The sequence below is a fragment of the Somniosus microcephalus genome, unplaced genomic scaffold, assembly GCF_052327205.1.
Source record: "Somniosus microcephalus isolate GS21.2 unplaced genomic scaffold, FLI_Smic_1.0 unresolved_chr7, whole genome shotgun sequence".
Classification (NCBI taxonomy): domain Eukaryota; kingdom Metazoa; phylum Chordata; class Chondrichthyes; order Squaliformes; family Somniosidae; genus Somniosus; species Somniosus microcephalus.
Window position 1 is genome coordinate 31,251,063 of NW_028225185.1, and position 27,195 is coordinate 31,278,257.

Consider the following 27,195-nt stretch of genomic DNA (forward strand, 5'->3'; position numbering starts at 1 on the left):
CTACACTGTCCCATCAAACACTCCCAGGGCAGGTACAGCACGGGTTAGATACAGAGTAAAGCTCCCTCTACACTGCCCCATTAAACACTCCCAGGGCAGGTACAGCACGGGTTAGATACAGAGTAAAGCTCCCTCTACACTGCCCCATCAAACACTCCCAGGGCAGGTACAGCACGGGTTAGATACAGAGTAAAGCTCCCTCTACACTGTCCCATCAAACACTCCCAGGGCAGGTACAGCACGGGTTAGATACAGAGTAAAGCTCCCTCTACACTGTCCCCATCAAACACTCCCAGGGCAGGTACAGCACGGGTTAGATACAGAGTAAAGCTCCCTCTACACTGTCCCATCAAACACTCCCAGGGCAGGTACAGCACGGGTTAGATACAGAGTAAAGCTCCCTCTACACTGTCCCCATCAAACACGCCCAGGGCAGGTACAGCACGGGTTAGATACAGAGTAAAGCTCCCTCTACACTGTCCCCATCAAACACTCCCAGGGCAGGTACAGCACGGGTTAGATACAGAGTAAAGCTCCCTCTACACTGTCCCATCAAACACTCCCAGGGCAGGTACAGCACGGGGTTAGATACAGAGTAAAGCTCCCTCTACACTGTCCCCATCAAACACTCCCAGGGCAGGTACAGCACGGGTTAGATACAGAGTAAAGCTCCCTCTACACTGTCCCCATCAAACACTCCCAGGGCAGGTACAGCACGGGTTAGATACAGAGTAAAGCTCCCTCTACACTGTCCCATCAAACACTCCCAGGGCAGGTACAACACGGGTTAGGTACAGAGTAAAGCTCCCTCGACACTGTCCCATCAAACACTCCCAGGACAGGTACAGCATGGGTTAGATACAGAGTAAAGCTCCCTCTACACTGTCCCATCAAACACTCCCAGGGCAGGTACAGCACGGGTTAGATACAGAGTAAAGCTCACTCTACACTGTCCCATCAAACACTCCCAGGGCAGGTACAGCACGGGTTAGATACAGAGTAAAGCTCCCTCTACACTGTCCCCATCAAACACTCCCAGGGCAGGTACAGCACGGGTTAGATACAGAGTAAAGCTCCCTCTACACTGTCCCATCAAACACTCCCAGGGCAGGTACAGCACGGGTTAGATACAGAGTAAAGCTCCCTCTGCACTGTTCCATCAAACACTCCCGGGGCAGGTACAGCACGGGTTAGATACAGAGTAAAGCTCCCTCTACCCTGTCCCATCAAACACTCCCGGGGCAGGTACAGCACGGGTTAGATACAGAGTAAAGCTCCCTCTACCCTGTCCCATCAAACACTCCCGGGGCAGGTACAGCACGGGGTTAGATACAGAGTAAAGCTCCCTCTACACTGTCCCATCAAACACTCCCAGGGCAGGTACAGCACGGGTTAGATACAGAGTAAAGCTCCCTCTACACTGTCCCCATCAAACACTCCCAGGGCAGGTACAGCACGGGTTAGATACAGAGTAAAGCTCCCTCTACACTGTCCCCATCAAACACTCCCAGGGCAGGTACAGCACGGGTTAGATACAGAGTAAAGCTCCCTCTACACTGCCCCATCAAACACTCCCAGGGCAGGTACAGCACGGGTTAGATACAGAGTAAAGCTCCCTCTGCACTGCCCCATCAAACACTCCCAGGGCAGGTACAGCACGGGTTAGATACAGAGTAAAGCTCCCTCTACACTGCCCCATCAAACACTCCCAGGGCAGGTACAGCACGGGTTAGATACAGAGTAAAGCTCCCTCTACACTGTCCCATGAAACACTCCCAGGGCAGGTACAGCACGGGTTAGATACAGAGTAAAGCTCCCTCTACACTGTCCCCATCAAACACTCCCAGGGCAGGTACAGCACGGGTTAGATACAGAGTAAAGCTCCCTCTACACTGTCCCATCAAACACTCCCACGGCAGGTACAGCACGGGTTAGATACAGAGTAAAGCTCCCTCTACACTGTCCCCATCAAACACTCCCAGGGCAGGTACAGCACGGGTTAGATACAGAGTAAAGCTCCCTCTACACTGTCCCATCAAACACTCCCAGGGCAGGTACAGCACGGGTTAGATACAGAGTAAAGCTCCCTCTACACTGTCCCATCAAACACTCCCAGGGCAGGTACAGCACGGGTTAGATACAGAGTAAAGCTCCCTCTACACTGTCCCCATCAAACACTCCCAGGGCAGGTACAGCACGGGTTAGATACAGAGTAAAGCTCCCTCTACAATGTCCCCATCAAACACTCCCAGGGAAGGTACAGCACAGGTTAGATACAGAGTAAAGCTCCCTCTACACTGTCCCATCAAACACTCCCAGGGCAGGTACAGCACGGGTTAGATACAGAGTAAAGCTCCCTCTACACTGCCCCATTAAACACTCCCAGGGCAGGTACAGCACGGGTTAGATACAGAGTAAAGCTCCCTCTACACTGCCCCATCAAACACTCCCAGGGCAGGTACAGCACGGGTTAGATACAGAGTAAAGCTCCCTCTACACTGTCCCATCAAACACTCCCAGGGCAGGTACAGCACGGGTTAGATACAGAGTAAAGCTCCCTCTACACTGTCCCCATCAAACACTCCCAGGGCAGGTACAGCACGGGTTAGATACAGAGTAAAGCTCCCTCTACACTGTCCCATCAAACACTCCCAGGGCAGGTACAGCACGGGTTAGATACAGAGTAAAGCTCCCTCTACACTGTCCCCATCAAACACGCCCAGGGCAGGTACAGCACGGGTTAGATACAGAGTAAAGCTCCCTCTACACTGTCCCATCAAACACTCCCAGGGCAGGTACAGCACGGGTTAGATACAGAGTAAAGCTCCCTCTACACTGTCCCATCAAACACTCCCAGGGCAGGTACAGCACGGGTTAGATACAGAGTAAAGCTCCCTCTACACTGTCCCCATCAAACACTCCCAGGGCAGGTACAGCACGGGTTAGATACAGAGTAAAGCTCCCTCTACAATGTCCCCATCAAACACTCCCAGGGAAGGTACAGCACAGGTTAGATACAGAGTAAAGCTCCCTCTACACTGTCCCATCAAACACTCCCAGGGCAGGTACAGCACGGGTTAGATACAGAGTAAAGCTCCCTCTACACTGTCCCCATCAAACACTCCCAGGGAAGGTACAGCACAGGTTAGATACAGAGTAAAGCTCCCTCTACACTGTCCCCATCAAACACTCCCAGGGAAGGTACAGCACAGGTTAGATACAGAGTAAAGCTCCCTCTACACTGTCCCCATCAAACACTCCCAGGGAAGGTACAGCACAGGTTAGATACAGAGTAAAGCTCCCTCTACACTGTCCCATCAAACACTCCCAGGGCAGGTACAGCACGGGTTAGATACAGAGTAAAGCTCCCTCTACACTGTCCCCATCAAACACTCCCAGGGAAGGTACAGCACAGGTTAGATACAGAGTAAAGCTCCCTCTACACTGTCCCCATCAAACACTCCCAGGGAAGGTACAGCACAGGTTAGATACAGAGTAAAGCTCCCTCTACACTGTCCCCATCAAACACTCCCAGGGAAGGTACAGCACAGGTTAGATACAGAGTAAAGCTCCCTCTGCACTGTCCCCATCAAACACTCCCAGGGAAGGTACAGCACAGGTTAGATACAGAGTAAAGCTCCCTCTACACTGTCCCATCAAACACTCCCAGGGCAGGTACAGCACGGGTTAGATACAGAGTAAAGCTCCCTCTACACTGTCCCATCAAACACTCCCAGGGCAGGTACAGCACGGGTTAGATACAGAGTAAAGCTCCCTCTACACTATCCCCATCAAACACTCCCAGGGCAGGTACAGCACGGGTTAGATACAGAGTAAAGCTCCCTCTACACTGTCCCCATCAAACACTCCCAGGGCAGGTACAGCATGGGTTAGATTCAGAGTAAAGCTCCCTCTACACTGTCCCCATCAAACACTCCCAGGGCAGGTACAGCACGGGTTAGATACAGAGTAAAGCTCCCTCTACACTGTCCCATCAAACATTCCCAGGGCAGGTACAGCATGGGTTAGATACAGAGTAAAGCTCCCTCTACACTGTCCCCATCAAACACTCCCAGGGCAGGTACAGCACGGGTTAGATACAGAGTAAAGCTCCCTCTACACTGTCCCATCAAACGCTCCCAGGGCAGGTACAGCACGGGTTAGATACAGAGTAAAGCTCCCTCTGCACTGTCCCCATCAAACACTCCCAGGGCAGGTACAGCACGGGGTTAGATACAGAGTAAAGCTCCCTCTACACTGTCCCCATCAAACACTCCCAGGGCAGGTACAGCACGGGTTAGATACAGAGTAAAGCTCCCTCTACACTGTCCCATCAAACACTCCCAGGGCAGGTACAGCATGGGTTAGATACAGAGTAAAGCTCCCTCTACACTGTCCCCATCAAACACTCCCAGGGCAGGTACAGCACGGGTTAGATACAGAGTAAAGCTCCCTCTACACTGTCCCATCAAACACTCCCAGGGCAGGTACAGCACGGGTTAGATACAGAGTAAAGCTCCCTCTACACTGTCCCCATCAAACATTCCCAGTGCAGGTACAGCACGGGTTAGATACAGAGTAAAGCTCCCTCTACACTGTCCCCATCAAACACTCCCAGGGCAGGTACAGCACGGGTTAGATACAGAGTAAAGCTCCCTCTACACTGTCCCCATCAAACACTCCCAGGGCAGGTACAGCATGGGTCAGATACAGAGTAAAGCTCCCTCTACACTGTCCCCATCAAACACTCCCAGGGCAGGTGCAGCATGGGTTAGATACAGAGTAAAGCTCCCGCTACACTGTCCCATCAAACTCTCCCAGGGCAGGTACAGCACGGGTTAGATACAGAGTAAAGCTCCCTCTACACTGTCCCCATCAAACACTCGCAGGGCAGGTACAGCATGGGTTAGATACAGAGTAAATCTCCTTCTACACTGTCCCCATCAAACACTCCCAGGGCAGGTACAGCACGGGTTAGATACAGAGTAAAGCTCCCTCGACACTGTCCCCATCAAACACTCCCAGGGCAGGTACAGCACGGGTTAGATACAGAGTAAAGCTCCCTCTGCACTGTCCCCATCAAACACTCCCAGGGCAGGTACAGCATGGGTTAGATACAGAGTAAAGCTCCCTCTACACTGTCCCATCAAACACTCCCAGGGCAGGTACAGCATGGGTTAGATACAGAGTAAGGCTCCCTCTACACTGTCCCATCAAACACTCCCAGGGCAGGTACAGCACGGGTTAGATACAGAGTAAAGCTCCCTCCACACTGTCCCATCAAACACTCCCAGGGCAGGTACAGCACGGGGTTAGATACAGAGTAAAGCTCCCTCTACAGTGTCCCCATCAAACACTCCCAGGGCAGGTACAGCACAGGTTAGATACAGAGTAAAGCTCCCTCTACACTGTCCCCATCAAACACTCCCAGGGCAGGTACAGCACGGCTTAGATACAGAGCAAAGCTCCCTCTACACTGTCCCATCAAACACTCCCAGGGCAGGTACAGCACGGGTTAGATACAGAGTAAAGCTCCCTCTACAGTGTCCCCATCAAACACTCCCAGGGCAGGTACAGCACGGGTTAGATGCAGAGTAAAGCTCCCTCTACACTGTCCCATCAAACACTCCCAGGGCAGGTACAGCACGGCTTAGATACAGAGCAAAGCTCCCTCTACACTGTCCCATCAAACATTCCCAGGGCAGGTACAGCACGGGTTAGATACAGAGTAAAGCTCCCTCTACACTGTCCCATCAAACACTCCCAGGGCAGGTACAGTACAGGTTAGATACAGAGTAAAGCTCCCTCTACACTGTCCCATCAAACACTCCCAGGGCAGGTGCAGCAAGGGTTAGATACAGAGTAAAGCTCCCTCTACACTGTCCCCATCAAACACTCCCAGGGCAGGTACAGCATGGGTTAGATACAGAGTAAAGCTCCCTCTACACTGTCCCCATCAAACACTCCCAGGGCAGGTACAGTACGGGTTAGATACAGAGTAAAGCTCCTTCTATACTGTCCCATCAAACACTGCCGGGGCAGGTACAGCACGGGTTAGATACAGAGTAAAGCTCCCTCTACACTGTCCCATCAAACACTCCCAGGGCAGGTACAGCACGGGTTAGATACAGAGTAAAGCTCCCTCTACACTGTCCCATCAAACACTCCCAGGGCAGGTACAGCACGGGTTAGATACAGAGTAAAGCTCCCTCTACACTGTCCCATCAAACACTCCCAGGGCAGGTACAGCACGGGTTAGATACAGAGTAAAGCTCCCTCTACACTGCCCCTATCAAACACTCCCAGGGCAGGTGCAGCACGGGTTAGATACAGAGTAAAGCTCCCTCTACACTGTCCCCATCAAACACTCCCAGGGCAGGTACAGCATGGGTTAGATACAGAGTAAAGCTCCCTCTACACTGTCCCCATCAAACACTCCCAGGGCAGGTACAGTACGGGTTAGATACAGAGTAAAGCTCCTTCTATACTGTCCCATCAAACACTCCCGGGGCAGCTACAGCACGGATTAGATACAGAGTAAAGCTCCCTCTACACTGTCCCATCAAACACTCCCAGGGCAGGTACAGCACGGGTTAGATACAGAGTAAAGCTCCCTCTACACTGTCCCCATCAAACACTCCCAGGCAGGTACAGCACGGGTTAGATACAGAGTAAAGCTCTCTCTACACTGTCCCATCAAACACTCCCAGGGCAGGTACAGCACGGGTTAGATACAGAGTAAAGCTCCCTCTACACTGTCCCCATCAAACACTCCCAGGCAGGTACAGCACGGGTTAGATACAGAGTAAAGCTCCCTCTACACTGTCCCCATCAAACACTCCCAGGGCAGGTACAGCACGGGTTAGATACAGAGTAAAGCTCCCACTACACTGTCCCATCAAACACTCCCAGGGCAGGTACAGCACGGGTTAGATACAGAGTAAAGCTCCCTCTACACTGTCTCCATCAAACACTCCTCCCTCCCACAAATCCAAAAAGGAGCCATAAATTTATCAGAAAATAATAAAGACGGAATAAACTTCAGTCATTAACTGGTGGATCTTTTATTTATTGCCCATCCCTAGTTGCCCCTTGAGAAGGTGGTGGTGAGCCGCCGCCTTGAACCGCTGCAGTCCCGTGTGGTGAAGGTGCTCCCGCAGCGCTGTTAGGGAGGGAGTTCCAGGATTTGGACCCAGCGACGATGAAGGAACGGCCGATATATTCTCAAGTCAAGGGATGGTGAGAGAGAGAGACTCGGGAGCGGGACTTGGAGGTGATGGTGCCCCCCCTCCCCCCCCCCGCTCATGCCGCCCATGTCTGGTCGGGTATGGAGATAGGGATCTGCTGGCCCCTGGGGCTCATCAAGCTCCATCGAGTGTCAGAAGGCCGCAACGTTCGGAGTGTGTGATTAAACAGAGCAGAGTGAAGGGAACGCAAGCCCGGCCGGATGGTTGGGACTGACCTGCGGTGGTGGGCGGTGCCTCGTACGTGGTTGGCGGCGCGGAGCGCCCGCTGCCCTTCTGTTGCTGGTCAGCGCCTCGCTGGTAATCCTGGGAATACTGGGAGTTGTATCCCTGCACGGAGGAAAAGACACCACATTAGCGTTAAGACTGGGACCAACTCCCCCACACCCCCCTGCACGACTGCAACGAGGGGGTAAGGGGGGGTGAGGAAAGGGGTTAGAGGCCACCTCAACGGTTAATCAAATCGAGGGGTTTCTGGATTCGATAGGATAGCGAGAGAGACAGAGAAACTATATCCTGTGGTGGGAGAGTCCAGAACATAGGGGCATAATTAGCAATAGGCCATTCAGGGGTGAGGTCAGGCTCGAGGGGATGAACGGCCTCCTCCTGTTCCTAACGTAACAGGCTCGAGGGGGCTGAATGGCCTCCTCCTGTTCCTAATGTAACAGGCTCGAGGGGGCTGAACGGCCCCCTCCTGTTCCTAACGTAACAGGCTCGAGGGGGCTGAATGGCCTCCTCCTGTTCCTAATGTAACAGGCTCGAGGGGGCTGAACGGCCCCCTCCTGTTCCTAATGTAACAGGCTCGAGGGGGCTGAACGGCCCCCTCCTGTTCCTAATGTAACAGGCTCGAGGGGGCTGAATGGCCTCCTCCTGTTCCTAATGTAACAGGCTCGAGGGGGCTGAACGGCCCCCTCCTGTTCCTAATGTAACAGGCTCGAGGGGGCTGAACGGCCTCCTCCTCTTCCTAATGTAACATGCTCGAGGGGGCTGAATGGCCTCCTCCTGTTCCTAATGTCACAGGCTCGAGGGGGCTGAACGGCCTCCTCCTGTTCCTAATGTAACAGGCTCAAGAGGCTGAACGGCCTCCTCCTGTTCCGAATGTAACAGGCTCGAGGGGGCTGAAGGGCCTCCTCCTGTTCCTAGAAAGGAGGCTTCTCGTCCCCCTGTAGGATGGAAACCCAGGTCCGAGAGAGGAAAAGGCCAGTGTCTGACCCACCGAACCTCCGAACACGGTCTTGAAGCTCAGCAACCCACCCTCCTTGAGCCCAGCTCATCAGCCAGTCACTGACCTGGGAGTACTGCCGCTGATATCCGTCATCCTGCCCACTCTGGTGGTGGTAGTAGGAATAGTCTCCTTGCTGGCCCTCCTGGCTCGACCACGTGACTTGGTTATCGGAATCTGAACTCTGCCGGGGGTGGAAAGGTCAGTGAAAAACGTTCAATTCGCCTGGAAAATGCTTAAAATATAAAGATCGTCATCGACACTCAGTAACTCAAAATTGGCAGGGCCGACTCTTCGCAATAACAACCGAAAACGCTGGAGACACTCAGCAGGCCAGGGCAGCATCCATGGAGAGAGAAACAGAGTCAACGGTTCGGGTCGAAGACCTCTCGTCAGAACTGGAAAAAAAGCAGGAAAGGGGACAGATTTCAAAGCAAGTGGGGGCTGGGAAAAGGGGGAGGGGATGAAAGTACAAAAGGGAAGTCCAGAGATAGGGTAGAAAGCAGCAGAGATTAAGAGATTGAAGGCAAGAGGAGATGGTAATGGGGCAGGTAAAGAGATAAACAATGGCTCTGGATGGAGTGTGAATTGCGCTGGCAGAGTGAAAGACAGCTGCCATGTCGGAGAGAAGAAACAAAATTGTGTAACATATATATGTGATAGAGGCCGAGGTTATGATCTGAAAATGTTGAACTCTATGTTGAGTCCAGAAGGCTGTAAAGTGCCTCATCGAAAGAGGAGGTGCTGTTCCTCGAGCTTACGTTGTGCTTCCGTGGAACAACGCAAGAGGCCGAGGACGGCGAGGTCTGAGTGGGAGATGCCTCTCATCTTCGCAAGATGCCTCTCGTCCTCGCACGGAGGCTCCCCCTCATACGCCGGTGGGCCGGGGGTCGGGTTAAGACAGTCTAGGCCGGTGGCCTCACCCAGGCACTGAGAGGGGGGGCAGAGCAGGGCGCCGCATACCAGCCTCCTCCTGTCCTCCAGAGAGAGAGAGAGAGAGAGAGAGAGAGAGAGACAGAGAGAGAGAGAGAGAGAGAGAGAGAGAGAGAGAGAGAGAGACAGAGAGAGAGAGACAGAGAGAGAGAGCGACAGAGACAGAGAGAGAGAGAGAGAGAGAGAGAGAGAGAGAGAGAGAGACAGAGAGAGAGACAGAGAGAGAGACAGAGAGAGAGACAGAGAGACAGAGAGAGAGAGAGACAGAGAGAGAGAGAGAGAGACAGAGAGAGAGACAGAGAGAGAGACAGAGAGAGACAGAGAGAGACAGAGAGAGAGACAGAGAGAGAGAGAGAGAGAGACAGAGAGAGAGAGAGAGAGACAGAGAGAGAGAGAGAGAGAGAGAGAGAGACAGAGAGAGAGGCAGAGAGAGAGACAGAGAGAGAGAGAGAGAGAGACAGAGAGAGAGACAGAGAGAGAGACAGAGAGAGAGACAGAGAGACAGAGAGAGAGAGAGACAGAGAGAGAGAGAGAGACAGAGAGAGAGAGAGACAGAGAGAGAGACAGAGAGAGAGACAGAGAGTAGCTTTTCCGTTTCTGTATGTTTCGAGCTCTTTGAAGACCGGTTGAAAACCACGTTCCTTTAGACGTCATCTCAAAAGGGACACGTCCCAGATATGACCTCATCACGTATCTGTTCCTGAATCCTTTGAAAACAGTCTATCCGCGCAAAAAGTTACTTCCCTTGAACAAGACTTCCTGATCTAACTATTCGCAAATCCTTTGAAGAGTAAGTTTATTAACCGTGACCGTTCTGTACAATAGTTCGTGGATCCCTATGTTTATTACCCTAAGTTTAGACCTTAATTACTCGCGGCCCACGTTATTTCCTTCCCCAACTACTTCTTTTAGGTAACACTCGGCACAAAGCGCAGTTATGATTTCCCCTCGCAGCAGTTCAAAGCCGGCCTGCTGATCTTAAAAAGCCTTATTAACCCTCAACTCATCAAGATAACCGGCATACAACTCTCCATTATTTTTTATTTGTTTATGGGATGTGGGCGTCGCTGGCGAGGCCCGGCATTTATCGTCGGTCCCTAATCGCCCTTGAGAAGGTGGTGGTGAGCCGCCTTCTTGAACCGCTGCAGTCCCGTGTGGTGAAGGTGCTCCCACAGCGCTGTTAGGGAGGGAGTTCCAGGATTTTGACCCAGCGACGATGAAGGGACGGCCGATATATTTCCAAGTCAGGATGGTGTGTGTGACTTGGAGGGGAGCTTGGAGGTGGTGGTGTTCCCGTGCGCCTGCTGCCCTTGTCCTTCTAGGTGGAAGAGGTGGCGGGTTTGGGAGGTGCTGCCGAAGAAGCCTTGGCGAGTTGCTGCAGTGCATCTTGTAGATGGTCCACACTGCAGCCACGGTGCGCCGGTGGTGGAGGGAGTGAATGGTTAAGGTGGTGGACGGGCGATCAAGTGGGCTGCTTTGTCCTGGATGGTGTCGAGCTTCTCCAGTGTTGTTAGAGCTGCAACTCATCCAGGCAAGTGGAGAGTGTTCCATCACACCCCTGACTTGTCCAACAACTTACCACCCCAGCCCCCCTCCACCCGAGGCCCAGACTGGGGTTGGAACACAGGCCCTGCGTCTCAGTACCGCACCCCCGTGGTGGGGGGGGAAAGAGGGGAAATTGCCCGGCCCTCCGTGTGGCTTTTTGACGAGGCCCCCCCCCAAGTTTATGGACAGATCGACATGGTGCGACTCGGGGCCCATCAGGACCGGCAGGGAATCGCACCTCTAGGCTTGCGCAAGACTTTCAGTCCGTTCACGGGCAGTAAAGACCGCTATCCGACCCAACGCACCACCCAGCGGGAGGAGACTTTCATGAGAACGCAAGAAACAGGAGCAGGAGTCAGCCGTACGGCCCCTCGAGCCTGCTCCGCCATTCAATAAGATCACGGCTGATGTTCGACCTCAACTCCACTTTCCCGCCCGATCCCCATATCCCTCGATTCCCCTCGAGTCCAAAAATCTCTCGATCTCAGCCTTGAATAGACTCAACGACTGAGCCTCCACAGCCCTCTGGGGCAGAGAATTCCAAAGATTCACCGCCCTCTGAGTGAAGAAATTCCTCCTCATCTCAGTCCTAAATGGCCGACCCCTTATCCTGAGACTGTGACCCCTGGTTCGAGACTCTCCAGCCAGGGGGGAAACAGCCTCTCAGCATCTACCCTGTCAATCTCCCCCTCAGAATCTTATACGATCACCTCTCATTCTTCTAAACTCCAGAGTGTATAGGTCCAATCTGCTCCTCCGACAGTGAGGCGCTCCCTCAGTCTGGGCTGGACGGAAATCCGTGATCGTGGAGGTTGGAAGCTCAGCGCTCTGATCCACTGTGATTCCCTGCACCCTGCAGTCCAGCCCTCAGACCCTCCGCCCTCACACCAACCCTGCCCAGCTCTCTCTCACTCACCTGGTTGACTGCCCACTGCGCTGCTGCGATCGCTGTGCTGGCCACGGAAGCAGCGCTTGCCCGACTCCCATCAGTCAGGACCACGTCCCTGGGGGTCAGGGGAAAGAGGAATTTTGGGTCACCTTTTAACCGGCATAAGTTTAGACGAGCAGAATGAATCTCGATCAACACACAATTCCGCTCCCCCCCCCCGCCCTTTCTCCATGACCCCCGCAGCTCCTCGAGCACCACCAGCCCGCATGTAAACATTGAGGTGACAGCCCTGGCGCTGTGCTCGAACTCTCGCCTCTCAGTCAGAAGGTCATATGTTAAAGACCCTCCCCCTGAAACTTCAGCCCATACTGAGGGAGCGCCGCACTGTCGGAGGGGCAGTACTGAGGGAGCGCCGCACTGTCGGAGGGGCAGTACTGAGGGAGCGCCGCACTGTCGGAGGGGCAGTACTGAGGGAGCGCCGCACTGTCGGAGGGGCGGTACTGAGGGAGCGCCGCACTGTCGGAGGGGCGGTACTGAGGGAGCGCCGCACTGTCGGAGGGGCGGTACTGAGGGAGCGCCGCACTGTCGGAGGGGCGGTACTGAGGGAGCGCCGCACTGTCGGGAGGGGCGGTACTGAGGGAGCGCCGCACTGTCGGAGGGGCGGTACTGAGGGAGCGCCGCACTGTCGGAGGGGCGGTACTGAGGGAGCGCCGCACTGTCGGAGGGGCGGTACTGAGGGAGCGCCGCACTGTCGGAGGGGCGGTACTGAGGGAGCGCCGCACTGTCGGAGGGGCGGTACTGAGGGAGCGCCGCACTGTCGGAGGGGCGGTACTGAGGGAGCGCCGCACTGTCGGAGGGGCGGTACTGAGGGAGAGCCGCACTGTCGGAGGGGCGGTACTGAGGGAGAGCCGCACTGTCGGAGGGGCCGTCTTTCGGATGAGACGTTAAACAGATTGCCCTCTCAGGCGGACGTAAAAGAGCCAACGGTACTATTGGAAGAGAAGCAGAGGAGTTCCCCTCGGTGTCCTGGGGCCGATATTTATCCCTCAACCAACATCACTAAAACAGCTGATCTGGTCATTATCACAGTACAGTTTGCGGGAGCTTGCTGTGCGCAAATTGGCTGCCGTGTTTCCCACATTACAACACTGACCACACTTCAAAAAAAGTCCTTCATTGGCTGTGAAGCGCTTTGGGATGTCCTGAGGTGGTGAAAGGTGCTGGAGAAACGTAAATTCTACTTCCATTTGCTGACTAGTATCGTTAGGTAGGCGTACGTACCTCTTGGTGCCCTTTGCGAACTCGACGTTAATGGTTTTCCCGTCGATGTTGAGGGGAGGCTGCAGCGACTGCAGGATCTGGAGCAGCTGGGAGGCTTCCTTCAAACAGACAGAAAACAAGCTTAGCAGCAACTCCGACCAAACTCCCCGGGAAAGGAGCCAATTCCGCTCCAGAGCGACACCGACTCTGGCAACATCAAAGCTCAGCTGTCCCTCACATTCCTCTCTCGTGTAGCGAGAAGGGAGCTTTACTCTGTCTCTAACCTGTGCTGTACCTGCCCTGGGAGTGTTTGATGGGACAGTGTAGAGGGAGCTTTACTCTGTATCTAACCCGTGCTGTACCTGCCCTGGGAGTGTTTGATGGGACAGTGTAGAGGGAGCTTTACTCTGTATCTAACCCGTGCTGTACCTGCCCTGGGAGTGTTTGATGGGGACAGTGTAGAGGGAGCTTTACTCTGAATCTAACCCGTGCTGTACCTGCCCTGGGAGTGTTTGATGGGACAGTGTAGAGGGAGATTTACTCTGTATCTAACCCGTGCTGTACCTGCCCTGGGAGTGTTTGATGGGTCAGTGTAGAGGGAGCTTTACTCTGTATCTAACCCGTGCTGTACCTGCCCTGGGAGTGTTTGATGGGTCAGTGTAGAGGGAGCTTTACTCTGTATCTAACCCGTGCTGTACCTTCCTTCCCTGGGAGTGTTTGATGGGACAGTGTAGAGGGAGATTTACTCTGTATCTAACCCGTGCTGTACCTGCCCTGGGAGTGTTTGATGGGACAGTGTAGAGGGAGCTTTACTCTGTATCTAACCCGTGCTGTACCTGCCCTGGGAGTGTTTGATGGGACAGTGTAGAGGGAGCTTTACTCTGTATCTAACCCGTGCTGTACCTGCCCTGGGAGTGTTTGATGGGACAGTGTAGAGGGAGCTTTACTCTGTATCTAACCCGTGCTGTACCTGCCCTGGGAGTGTTTGATGGGACAGTGTAGGGAGAGGTTTACTCTGTATCTAACCCGTGCTGTACCTGCCCTGGGAGTGTTTGATGGGACAGTGTAGGGAGAGGTTTACTCTGTATCTAACCCCATGCTGTACCTGCCCTGGGAGTGTTTGATGGGGACAGTGTAGAGGGGGCTTTACTCTGTATCTAACCCCGTGCTGTACCTGCCCTGGGAGTGTTTGATGGGGACAGTGTAGAGGGAGCTTTACTCTGTATCTAACCCGTGCTGTACCTGCCCTGGGAGTGTTTGATGGGACAGTGTAGAGGGAGCTTTACTCTGTATCTAACCCCGTGCTGTACCTGCCCTGGGAGTGTTTGATGGGACAGTGTAGAGGGAGCTTTACTCTGTATCTAACCCGTGCTGTACCTGCCCTGGGAGTGTTTGATGAGGACAGTGTAGAGGGAGCTTTACTCTGTATCTAACCCGTGCTGTACCTGCCCTGGGAGTGTTTGATGGGACAGTGTAGAGGGAGCTTTACTCTGTATCTAACACTCTGCTGTACCTGCCCTGGGAGTGTTAGATCCCGAACGGGATGCTGAAACAGTTTAAATAACATTATCTCGATGAGCACAAACTTAACATTTAAAAATAAAAAGTCTCTTGAGCAACAAGTGGCCCTGGACTCACCACGATGGTCGAGAGCTGGATGAACGCAAACCCTCTGTTCAGCTGGGTCTGTTTATCTTTGATCAGCCGCACATTGGAGGGAGACAGCACGGCGTAGGGGGTCAGCGCGCTCAGGATCACGTCCAGAGTGGTGTGGGGGTTCAGGTTCCGCAGAATTACAGCTGAGAAGGGGAGCAAAGTGCGAAAATCAATCAAACAGGAGCGGGCACCGAGACCGTGAATCCAACATAGATCATGTGACATCTACAGGAGCAAGAGGTGCCCACATAGCGGAGCCACATAGCCTGCCCGCTTACAATACCAGTACTGTACCCCAGTGTTAGTGTAATGAAATCTGTTTGTCTTGATTCTGTATTCGTTTTGCACTCATGTATATTACCCTCCCCCACGGTGTATAGTTTCATTTCCTCTTTCCCGACTAACCTGGGAGGTTCCAGGTCTTGGCTCTTGGCTCCGCCCCTGACTTCTCTTACATAAAGATCCCAGGATCTGTATGACTCATTCCTGTGAACCAGTCGGCGTGTTGAGATGTTAGCTCTGATCTTAGTGATTAAAAGCCAACTTGTTTAAGTCTATAACTTCTAGTTTTGTGGTTATTGAAGGCCCATCAATTTTAATCACTAAAGAATACTAGGATGGATCGACTCCTAAAACCAGAGCGTCTGGACTTGGATCCACATTCTGCTGAAGCATCAAATCAATTTGGACACTGGCTCAAATGCTTCGAACTCTTCGCGGGGGCCTCATCCGCTAGCGAGGTAGATAAATTGCGTCTACTGACTACTCACGTAAGTCATCGGATTTATTCGTTCATCCGGGACGCCACCTCTTACACGGAGGCCATCACTATCCTGAAGGCCCAATACCAGAGGCCGGTAAACGAAGTGTACGCCAGACATCTGCTGGCTACACGCAGGCAGCGACCAGAGGAATCAATGGACGATTTCTTACAGGGCCTAAAGGACCTGGTCCGGGACTGTAACTGCAAGGCCGTGACGGCCAACGCGTACTCTGACGAATTGGTCCGCGATTCCTTCATCACGGGCCTCAAATCAAATTATATCCGGCAGAGACTGCTGGAGAAGGAGGTCCTGGACTTAAAAAAGGCAGTGGCCACTGCGCGATCGCTGGACGTGGCCCAGAGAAACTCTGACTCTTATTCTTCCGGCCATGCGGCCCTCACCGCCTCGTGCGCGCCGAGGGGGCCGCCATCTTGGAATCAGCCATCTTCCCCATCCAGGTCTCAGACCAGCTCTACGCCGCCGTAGTCCCCACACAGAAGTTCACCCAGGAGTCCTACTACAGCGGCAATGTCTCGAGGCCCGAAATGCTACTTCTGCGGCCAGGCCAAGCACCCCAGACAACGATGCCCAGCGAAGGACGCTACATGCTTCAAATGTAAGAAAAAGGGGCATTTTAGCAAAGTCTGCAGGGGGAATCCGATTTCCAACTCCGTCACCGCCTCGTGCGTGCTGTGCGGGCCGCCATCTTGGGATCCGCCATCTTTTCCCGACTCAACAGCCGCCCAGGGCCCAACAGTGGCTTCGATCACGGTGGATCAATCCAGGCCACACCCGTTGACAAAATCCATGATGGACATACAGGTAAACGGGAATTTAACTAAATGTTTAATTGACTGTGGGAGTACCGAGAGTTTTATCCACCCTAGCCTGGTACGGCGGCACTCATTAACGGTAACCCCTACACGGAGCAGAATTGCTATGGCTGCTAAGCCCCACACTTCGGACATTTTGGGCTACTGTGTGGTAACACTGACTGTAAAAGGCACGGACTACAAGGATTTTAAACTCCTCGTGATGCCAGAACTCTGTGTTAATGTAATCTTGGGCCTGGACTTCCAGTGCCACCACGAAAGTGTCACGCTAGCATATGGCGGGTCCCAGCCGCCACTCACAGTCTGTGGCCTATCAACCTTAAAAATCAGCCCGCCCTCTTTATTCGCTATTCTCGCTCCAAACTGTAGGTCCATAGCGACCAAAAGTAGACGGTACAGTCTGGAAGACAGACACTTTATCAAGGCGGAAGTGGACAGACTCCTGCGGGAAGGCATTATTGAATGCAGTACCAGCCCGTGGCGTGCCCAAGTAGTCATAGTTAAAAATAGCGAAAAGAAACGGATGGTAATTGACTACAGCCAGACTGTTAATATTTATACCCAGCTGGACGCCTACCCTTTACCCCGCATATCAGAAATGGTCAAGCAGATTGCGCAATACCGAGTCTTCTCGACTATCGACCTCAAATCCGCGTATCACCAGCTCCCCATTAGAACGGAGGACCGCCCATACACGGCCTTCGAGGCGAACGGGCGCCTCTACCATTTTCTCAAAGTGCCCTTCGGGGTAACAAATGGGGTCTCGGTCTTCCAACGTGAGATGGACCGCATGGTTGACGAGAATAAACTACAAGCTACCTACCCCTATCTGGACAATGTCACTATCTGCGGGCACAACCAGCAAGACCACGATCTAAATCTTGCGAGATTTTTAAAAACTGCCCTAAAGCTGAATCTAACCTACAACGAAGACAAATGTGTCTTCAACACAACCCGTCTCTGTATCCTCGGCTGTGTGGTGGAAGATGGGGTAATTGGACCGGACCCTGACCGATTACGCCCCCTAAAGGAACTGCCCCTGCCACACAATCCCAAAGCTTTAAAAAGGTGCCTGGGATTTTTTTCGTATTATGCCCAATGGGTGCCCAATTACTCTGATAAGGCCCGACCCCTCATTAAATCGACGTCCTTCCCACTATCAGCTGAAGCTCGGGAGGCTTTCACCAGTATTAAACAGGACATTGAAAGGGCTGCAGTGTGTGCAGTGGACGGATGCATTCCCTTTCAAGTCGAAAGCGATGCGTCAGACTTTGCCTTAGCTGCGACCCTCAATCAGGCTGGGAGACCTGTGGCCTTCTTCTCCCGAACCCTTCAGGGACCTGAAATCAGGCACTCTTCTGTCGAGAAGGAGGCACAGGCTATAGTGGAGGCAGTGCGGCACTGGAGACACTACCTAGCCGGCAAACGTTTCACCCTGCTCACCGACCAGCGGTCGGTGGCTTTCATGTTTAATAACAAAGGGGGAAAATCAAGAATGACAAAATACTCAGGTGGAGGATCGAACTATCCACGTTCGACTATGATATTATGTACAGGCTGGGAGCCCTTAATGAACCCCCAGACGCCCTATCGCGGGGAATGTGTGCCAGCATTCATACGGACAAATTACAGGGTCTCCACAACGACCTCTGTCACCCAGGGGTCACCCGACTATACCATTTTATAAAGTCCCGCAATCTGCCCCACTCCATCGAGGAGGTCAGGGCAATGACCAGAGCCTGCCGCATCTGTGCGGAATGCAAGCCTCGTTTCTACAGGCCTGACCGTGCACACCTTATCAAAGCCACACGGCCATTCGAGCGCCTAAGTCTGGACTTCAAGGGACCCCTTCCCTCTGCCGACCGTAACGTATACTTCCTCAATATCATTGATGAATATTCCCGCTTCCCCTTCGCCATTCCCTGCCCAGACATGACCAGTGCCACGGTCAAGTGTCTCTGTAATCTATTCTGCATGTTTGGCATGCCGAACTACATACACAGCGATAGGGGGACGTCATTCGTGACGAGCTGCGCCAGTTCTTGCTCTCGAAGGGGATAGCCACGAGCAGAACCACTAGCTACAACCCCCGGGGTAATGGGCAAGTGGAAAGGGAGAATGCTACTGTTTGGAAGGCTGTCACGTTAGCCTTAAAGTCAAAAGGCCTTCCGACCTCCCGCTGGCAGGAAGTCCTCCCAGACGTGCTCCACTCCATAAGGTCTCTGTTATGTACTGCCACTAACGCTACCCCTCACAAAAAGATGTTCGTTTTCCCCCGGAAATCCACCTCGGGCATATCTCTACCCGCGTGGCTGACGTCTCCGGGGACAGTACTATTGCGGAAGCACGTGAGAGGCCATAAAACGGACCCTCTTGTGGAAAAGGTACAGCTCCTCCATGCAAACTCTCAGTACGCCAATATCGAATACTCTGACGGGCGAGAGGACACTGTTTCCATAAAAGACCTCGCTCCCTCGGGGAGCGGAGAGAACGATGGGAGACTACCCGATGAAGACCTACACTACAAAGAGACAGGACGCCCAGAGGTATCAATACCCAACTTTAACCTGGAGGACACTGCAGATAACCTGGAAGACACTGCGGAGGCCCGGACAGCGGAGGAACCAGAATCCACTCCCCTAGAGGCACCCCAACCGGCTTTGCGCCGATCCCTGAGAACTGCAAAACCTCCTGACAGACTCACTTATACCAACTTTTAAGAAACATCACCCCGATGGACTAAATCTATAGAAGGGGTGAATGTAATGAAATCTGTTTGTCTTGGTCCTGTATTCGTTTTGCACTCATGTATATTACCCTCCCCCACTGTATATAGTTTCACTTCCTCTTTCCCGACTAACCTGGAAGGTTCCAGGTCTTGGCTCTTGGCTCCACCCCTGACTTCTCTTACATAAAGATCCCAGGATCTGTATGACTCATTCCTGTGAACCAGTCGGCGTGTTGAGATGTTAGCTCTGATCTTAGTGATTAAAAGCCAACTTGTTTAAGTCTATAACTTCTAGTTTTGTGGTTATTGAAGGCCCATCAGTTAGTGACAGACCTGTACCCACCAGTACTGTACACCAGTGTTAGTGACAGACCTGTACCCACCAGTACTGTACCCCAGTGTTATAGTGACAGACCTGTACCCACCAGTACTGTACCCGTGTTATAGTGACAGACCTGTACCCACCAGTACTGTACACCAGTGTTATACAGGGACAGACCTGTACCCACCAGTACTGTACCCCAGTGTTATACAGTGACAGACCTGTACCCACCAGTACTGTACCCCAGTGTTATACAGTGACAGACATGTACCCACCAGTACTGTACCCCAGTGTTATACAGTGACAGACCTGTATCCACCAGTACTGTACCCCAGTGTTATACAGGGACAGACCTGTACCCACCAGTACTGTACCCCAGTGTTATACAGTGACAGACCTGTACCCACCAGTACTGTACCCCAGTGTTATACAGTGACAGACCTGTCCCCACCAGTACTGTACCCCAGTGTTATACAGTGACAGACCTGTATCCACCAGTACTGTACCCCAGTGTTATACAGTGACAGACCTGTACCCCCCAGTACTGTACCCCAGTGTTATACAGGGACAGACCTGGACCCACCAGTACTGTACCCCAGTGTTATACAGTGACAGACCTGTACCCACCAGTACTGTACCCCAGTGTTATACAGTGACAGACCTGTACCCACCAGTACTGTACCCCAGTGTTATACAGGGACAGACCTGTACCCACCAGTACTGTACCCCAGTGTTATACAGCGACAGACCTGTACCCACCAGTACTGTACCCCAGTGTTATACAGTGACAGACCTGTACCCACCAGTACTGTACCCCAGTGTTATACAGTGACAGACCTGTCCCCACCAGTACTGTACCCCAGTGTTATACAGTGACAGACCTGTACCCACCAGTACTGTACCCGTGTTATAGTGACAGACCTGTACCCACCAGTACTGTACCCGTGTTATAGTGACAGACCTGTACCCACCAGTACTGTACACCAGTGTTATACAGGGACAGACCTGTACCCACCAGTACTGTACCCCAGTGTTATACAGTGACAGACATGTACCCACCAGTACTGTACCCCAGTGTTATACAGTGACAGACCTGTATCCACCAGTACTGTACCCCAGTGTTATACAGGGACAGACCTGTACCCACCAGTACTGTACCCCAGTGTTATACAGTGACAGACCTGTACCCACCAGTACTGTACCCCAGTGTTATACAGGGACAGACCTGTACCCACCAGTACTGTACCCCAGTGTTATACAGCGACAGACCTGTACCCACCAGTACTGTACCCCAGTGTTATACAGTGACAGACCTGTATCCACCAGTACTGTACCCCAGTGTTATACAGGGACAGACCTGTACCCACCAGTACTGTACCCCAGTGTTATACAGTGACAGACTTGTATCCACCAGTACTGTACCCCAGTGTTATACAGGGACAGACCTGTACCCACCAGTACTGTACCCGTGTTATACAGTGACAGACCTGTACCCACCAGTACTGTACCCCAGTGTTATAGTGACAGACCTGTACCCACCAGTACTGTACCCCAGTGTTACACAGTGACAGACCTGTACCCACCAGTACTGTACCCCAGTGTTAGTGACAGACCTGTACCCACCAGTACTGTACCCGTGTTATAGTGACAGACCTGTACCCACCAGTACTGTACCCCAGTGTTATACAGTGACAGACCTGTACCCACCAGTACTGTACCCCAGTGTTATAGTGACAGACCTGTACCCACCAGTACTGTACCCCAGTGTTATAGTGACAGACCTGTACCCACCAGTACTGTTCCCGTGTTATACAGTGACAGACCTGTACCCACCAGTACTGTACCCCAGTGTTATACAGTGACAGACCTGTACCCACCATTACTGTACCCCAGTGTTATAGTGACAGACCTGAACCCACCAGTACTGTACCCCAGTGTTATACAGGGACAGACTTGTACCCACCAATACTGTACCCCAGTGTTATACAGTGACAGACCTGTACCCCAGTGTTATACAGTGACAGACCTGTACCCACCAGTACTGTACCCCAGTGTTATAGTGACAGACCTGTACCCACCAGTACTGTACCCCAGTGTTATACACTGACAGACCTGTACCCACCAGTACTGTACCCCAGTGTTAGTGACAGACCTGTACCCACCAGTACTGTACCCCAGTGTTATACAGTGACAGACCTGTACCCACCAGTACTGTACCCCAGTGTTATACAGAGACAGACCTGTGCCCACCAGTACTGTACCCGTGTTATACAGCGACAGACCTGTACCCACCAGTACTGTACCCCAGTGTTATAGTGACAGACCTGTACCCACCAGTACTGTACCCCAGCGTTATAGTGACAGACCTGTACCCACCAGTACTGTACCCCAGTGTTATAGTGACAGACCTGTACCCACCAGTACCGTACCCGTGTTATACAGTGACAGACCTGTACCCACCAGTACTGTACCCCAGTGTTATACAGTGACAGACCTGTACCCACCAGTACTGTACCCGTGTTATACAGTGACAGACCTGTACCCACCAGTACTGTACCCGTGTTATAGTGACAGAACTGTACCCGCCAGTACTGTACCCCAGTGTTATACAGTGACAGACCTGTACCCACCAGTACTGTACCCCAGTGTTAGTGACAGACATGTACCCACCAGTACTGTACCCCAGTGTTATACACTGACAGACCTGTACCCACCAGTACTGTACCCCAGTGTTATAGTGACAGACCTGTACCCATGTTATACAGTGACAGACCTGTACCCACCAGTACTGTACCCCAGTGTTATACACTGACAGACCTGCACCCACCAGTACTGTACCCCAGTGTTATACAGTGACAGACCTGTACCCACCAGTACTGTACCCCAGTGTTATAGTGACAGACCTGTACCCACCAGTACCGTACCCCAGTGTTATACAGTGACAGACCTGTACCCACCAGTACTGTACCCCAGTGTTATACAGTGACAGACCTGTACCCACCAGTACTGTACCCCAGTGTTATACAGTGACAGACAACCCAATGTAGGAAGGACAGACTGTTGAACTGTGCGACCACGGGGGTCCCGCAGATTCTCAGTTCGAATGAGCACGGCACATCTGTTGACAAACCCAGCGGCCCGCCCGCCCATCACACCCAGCGGCCCCCCGCCCGCCCGGCTTCCCCGGAAACCCATCCCACACTTACTGTCATTGGCGTTCTCGTTGAGCTGCTGCTGCTGCTGGCTGTGCAGCAGGTGCTGGTGCTGAAGCTGTGGGGGCTGGAACGGCTGGGGCAGTTTGAGCAGAGGCTGAGGCCCCTCCGGGAGCGGCAGCTGCAGGTCCTTCCTGCCAGCGACCAGACGCAGCTCGCCTTCTGCAAATGGGAGAGCGAGTCGTATTAAAACTCCAGACATCCTGCACGCAAGAGCGCCCCCGACCTCCAGTACCTTAGACTTACACATAAGCCGAACGGTGCAGAGGAGATTTATTAGAATGGTACCGGGGATGAGGAACTTCAGTGATGTGGAGAGACTGGAGAAGCTGGGATTGTTCTCCTTAGAGCAGAGAAGGTTAAGGGGAGATTGACCAGAATGGTACCAGGGATGAGGGACTTCAGTGATGTGGAGAGACTGGAGAAGCTGGGATTGTTCTCCTTAGAGCAGAGAAGGTTAAGGGGAGATTTAATAGAGGCGTTCAAAATCATGAAGGTTTTGATGGAGTAAATAAGGAGAAACTGTTTCCAGTGGCAGGAGGGCCGGTAGCCAGAGGACACAGATTGAAGATAATCGGGAAAAGAACCAGAGGGGAGATGAGGAGAATGTTCCCCCAAAAGGCTGTTGAGGCTGGGGGTCAATTGGAGCTTTCAAGACTGAGACCGATAGATTTTTGTTGGGTGTGGGTATTAAGGGTCAGGGAAACAAGGCGGGAAGATGGCGTTAAGAGACAGGTCAGCCGCGATCTGAGTGAATGGTGGAACAGGCAGAATGGGCCAGACGGCTGCCTTCTGCGCTGTAACATTCTATGAAACCAAACCCAAGGATAAAATCCTTAAACAAATGCATAACTACATCTTTGATAATTTTTTTTTTTTTTTTTTTTTTTTTAAAAGATGCCTTTCCTTTAGGCTCGGATTCATGCTGGGATACGGGTCCCACAGTAGTCTTACGGCACCTGCCACAAGTGATCATCATTCAAGCGCGAGCTCAGATCGAGAGTGTTGGTAGGATATTTGACTGGGGAGGGCGTCACATTCGAGCCCAATCCTGTCCTCAAGTTAACACTCGCACACCCACACCCTCTTCAGCAGGGGTCACTGGGCAGTGATCAGGAGCAGGAACCCTGGCTGATTTCCCCTCTCTCTAACCCAGGGGTCACTGGGCAGTGATCAGGAGCAGGAACCCTGGCTGATTTCCCCTCTCTCGCTAACCCAGGGGTCATTGGGCAGTGATCAGGAGCAGGAACCCTGGCTGATTTCCCCTCTCTCTAACCCAGGGGTCACTGGACAGTGATCAGGAGCAGGAACCCTGGCTGATTTCCCCCTCTCTCTCTAACCCAGGGGTCACTGGGCAGTGATCAGGAGCAGGAACCCTGGCTGATTTCCCCTCTCTCTAACCCAGGGGTCACTGGACAGTGATCAGGAGCAGGAACCCTGGCTGATTTCCCCTCTCTCTCTCTAACCCAGGGGTCACTGGACAGTGATCAGGAGCAGGAACCCTGGCTGATTTCCCCTCTCTCTCTCTAACCCAGGGGTCACTGGACAGTGATCAGGAGCAGGAACCCTGGCTGATTGCCCCTCTCTCTCTAACCCCCTCACTCTCTAACCTAGGGGTCACTGGACAGTGATCAGAAGCAGGAACCCTGGCTGATATCCCCTCTCTCTAACCCAGGGGTCACTGGACAGTGAACACGTGCAAGAACGCTGGCTGATTTCCCCGCTCTCTCTAACCCAGGGATCACTGGGCAGGCGTGATGAGGAGCAGGAACCCTGGCTGATTTCCCTCTTTCTCTAACCTAGGGGTCACTGGGCAGTGATCAGGAGCAGGAACGCTGGCTGATTTCCTCTCTCTCTAACCCAGGGGTCACTGGACAGTGATCAGGAGCAGGAACCCTGGCTGATTTCCCCTCTCTCTAACCCAGGGTTCACTGGGCAGTGATCAGGAGCAGGAACCCTGGCTGACTTTCTCCCATCTGAACCCAGGGGCGCTCCATGCCAATTGTAGACCCACTGCCCCCCATCCTGGGTGAGATTGGTTAACTTGGTAGAGGGTGGAACCTGGGACCTTGCTGCACTTTATGCCTTCTTCGACAGCACCCCCCGAACCCGCAATCTCCACCACCGAGAAGGACAAGGGCAGCGGGCGCACAGGATCACCACCACCTCCAAGTTGCCCTCCAAGTCACACACACACCATCCCGACTTGGAAATATATCGGCCGTTCCTTCATCGTCGCTGGGTCAAAAACCCGGAACTCCCTCCCTGACAGCGCTGTGGGAGCACCTTCGCCACACGGGACTGCAGCGGTTCAAGAAGGTGGCTCACCACCACCTTCACGAGGGCAATTAGGGGATGGCCAATAAATGCTAAGCCTTGCCAGCGACGCCCACATCCCAGGAACGAATATTAAAAAGAAAATACCACCCCTGGCTATACATTCACCTACCAATAAATGGTGGAACCTCGCAATCCGTTTATTAAAAAATCATATCATAAATAAGAAGTCACGCTAGCGATGACCCAACATTGGAACTGTGTAGGAGGACAGAGTGGTCAGAAAGGGATGGAGAATTGAAGTGGGGTTGGAGGGTTATGGGAACAAGGTGGGTAAATCTGATTAGGGCTATTTTCCCTGTGTTGGGCTGGATGGGCCGATCGGCCTGTAACTGTGTTGTGCAACACACAAGACACATTCAATGTTCTCTCTCGCTTTTATTTAGGTGGGCTGCCCTTTCTAATTTTCACGGGGCTTAGTGGGAACGACGGAGGTGTTTCTGCCGCACTCACCTGATTTGGGGACCCCACACTTGAAGCACTTCTCGCGCCGTTTAAAATTCTGGACGCCGCACTGCGGGCAGAAGAGAAAACAATTTAAAGCAGGCCGACATCGACACGGCACCCCAACAACCCAAACTGTGTCTTTGAAAACAAACTACTCTCGGGCTCTTCACCACTACACTGTCCCCATCAAACACTCCCAGGGCAGGTACAGCACGGGGTTAGATCCAGAGTAAAGCTCCCTCTACACTGTCCCCATCAAACACTCCCAGGGCAGGTACAGCACAGGTTAGATACAGAGTAAAGCTCCCTCTACACTGTCCCCATCAAACACTCCGAGGGCAGGTACAGCACGGGTTAGACACAGAGTAAAGCTCCCTCTACACTGTCCCATCAAACACTCCCAGGGCAGGTACAGCACAGGTTAGATACAGAGTAAAGCTCCCTCTACACTGTCCCATCAAACACTCCCAGGGCAGGTACAGCACGGGGTTAGATACAGAGTAAAGCTCCCTCTACACTGTCCCCATCAAACACTCCCAGGGCAGGTACAGCACGGGTTAGATACAGAGTAAAGCTCCCTCTACACTGTCCCATCAAACACTCCCAGGGCCGGTACAGCACAGGTTAGATACAGAGTAAAGCTCCCTCTACACTGTCCCCATCAAACACTCCCAGGGCAGGTACAGCACAGGTTAGATACAGAGTAAAGCTCCCTCTACACTGTCCCCATCAAACACTCCCAGGGCAGGTACAGCACGGGTTAGATACAGAGTAAAGCTCACTCTACACTGTCCCCATCAAACACTCCCAGGGCAGGTACAGCACGGGTTAGATACAGAGTAAAGCTCCCTCTACACTGTCCCCATCAAACACTCCCAGGGCAGGTACAGCACAGGTTAGATACAGAGTACAGCTCTCTCTACACTGTCCCCATCAAACACTCCCAGGGCAGGTACATCACAGCTTCGATACAGAGTAAAGCTCCCTCTACACAGTCCCATCAAACACTCCCAGGGCAGGTACAGCACGGGTTAGATACAGAGTAAAGCTCCCTCTACACTGTCCCCATCAAACACTCCCAGGGCAGGTACAGCACAGGTTAGATACAGAGTAAAGCTCCCTCTACACTGTCCCCATCAAACACTCCCAGGGCAGGTACAGCACGGGTTAGATACAGCGTAAAGCTCCCTCTACACTGTCCCCATCAAACACTCCCAGGGCAGGTACAGCATGGGTTAGATACAGAGTGAAGCTCCCTCTACACTGTCCCCATCAAACACTCCCAGGGCAGGTACAGCATGGGTTAGATACAGAGTAAAGCTCCCTCTACACTGTCCCATCAAACACTCCCAGGGCAGGTACAGCACGGGTTAGATACAGAGTAAAGCTCCCTCTACACTGTCCCATTAAACACTCCCAGGGCAGGTACAGCACGGGTTAGATACAGAGTAAAGCTCCCTCTCCACTGTCCCATCAAACACTCCCAGGGCAGGTACAGCACGGGTTATCTACAGAGTAAAGCTCCCTCTACACTGTCCCATCAAACACTCCCAGGGCAGGTACAGCACAGGGTTAGATACAGAGTAAAGCTCCCTCTACACTGTCCCCATCAAACACTCCCCGGGCAGGTACAGCACAGGGTTAGATACAGGGTAAAGCTCCCTCTGCACTGTCCCCATCAAACACTCCCAGGGCAGGTACAGCACGGGTTAGATACAGAGTAAAGCTCCCTCTACACTGTCCCATCAAACACTCCCAGGGCAGGTACAGCACGGGTTAGATACAGAGTAAAGCTACCTCTAC

The 27,195-nt window shown here is 52.9% G+C and overlaps 1 protein-coding gene across 7 annotated transcripts in view; it reads right to left on the minus strand.

Annotated features, from left to right (window-relative positions):
- Nucleotides 1-27,195, minus strand: part of rbm10 (RNA binding motif protein 10) — a 137,013-nt gene that overhangs the window by 58,161 nt on the left and 51,657 nt on the right. For all 7 annotated transcript variants that reach the window (XM_085978886.1, XM_085978883.1, XM_085978887.1 and 4 more), the window contains 7 exons: nucleotides 25,399-25,459; nucleotides 22,603-22,770; nucleotides 14,732-14,892; nucleotides 13,115-13,212; nucleotides 11,861-11,948; nucleotides 8,534-8,650; nucleotides 7,463-7,574 (listed from right to left, as the gene is read on the minus strand). In XM_085978886.1, coding sequence (XP_085835012.1) covers nucleotides 7,463-7,574; nucleotides 8,534-8,650; nucleotides 11,861-11,948; nucleotides 13,115-13,212; nucleotides 14,732-14,892; nucleotides 22,603-22,770; nucleotides 25,399-25,459 — 805 coding nt within the window. The remainder of the gene's footprint in view (nucleotides 1-7,462; nucleotides 7,575-8,533; nucleotides 8,651-11,860; nucleotides 11,949-13,114; nucleotides 13,213-14,731; nucleotides 14,893-22,602; nucleotides 22,771-25,398; nucleotides 25,460-27,195) is intronic.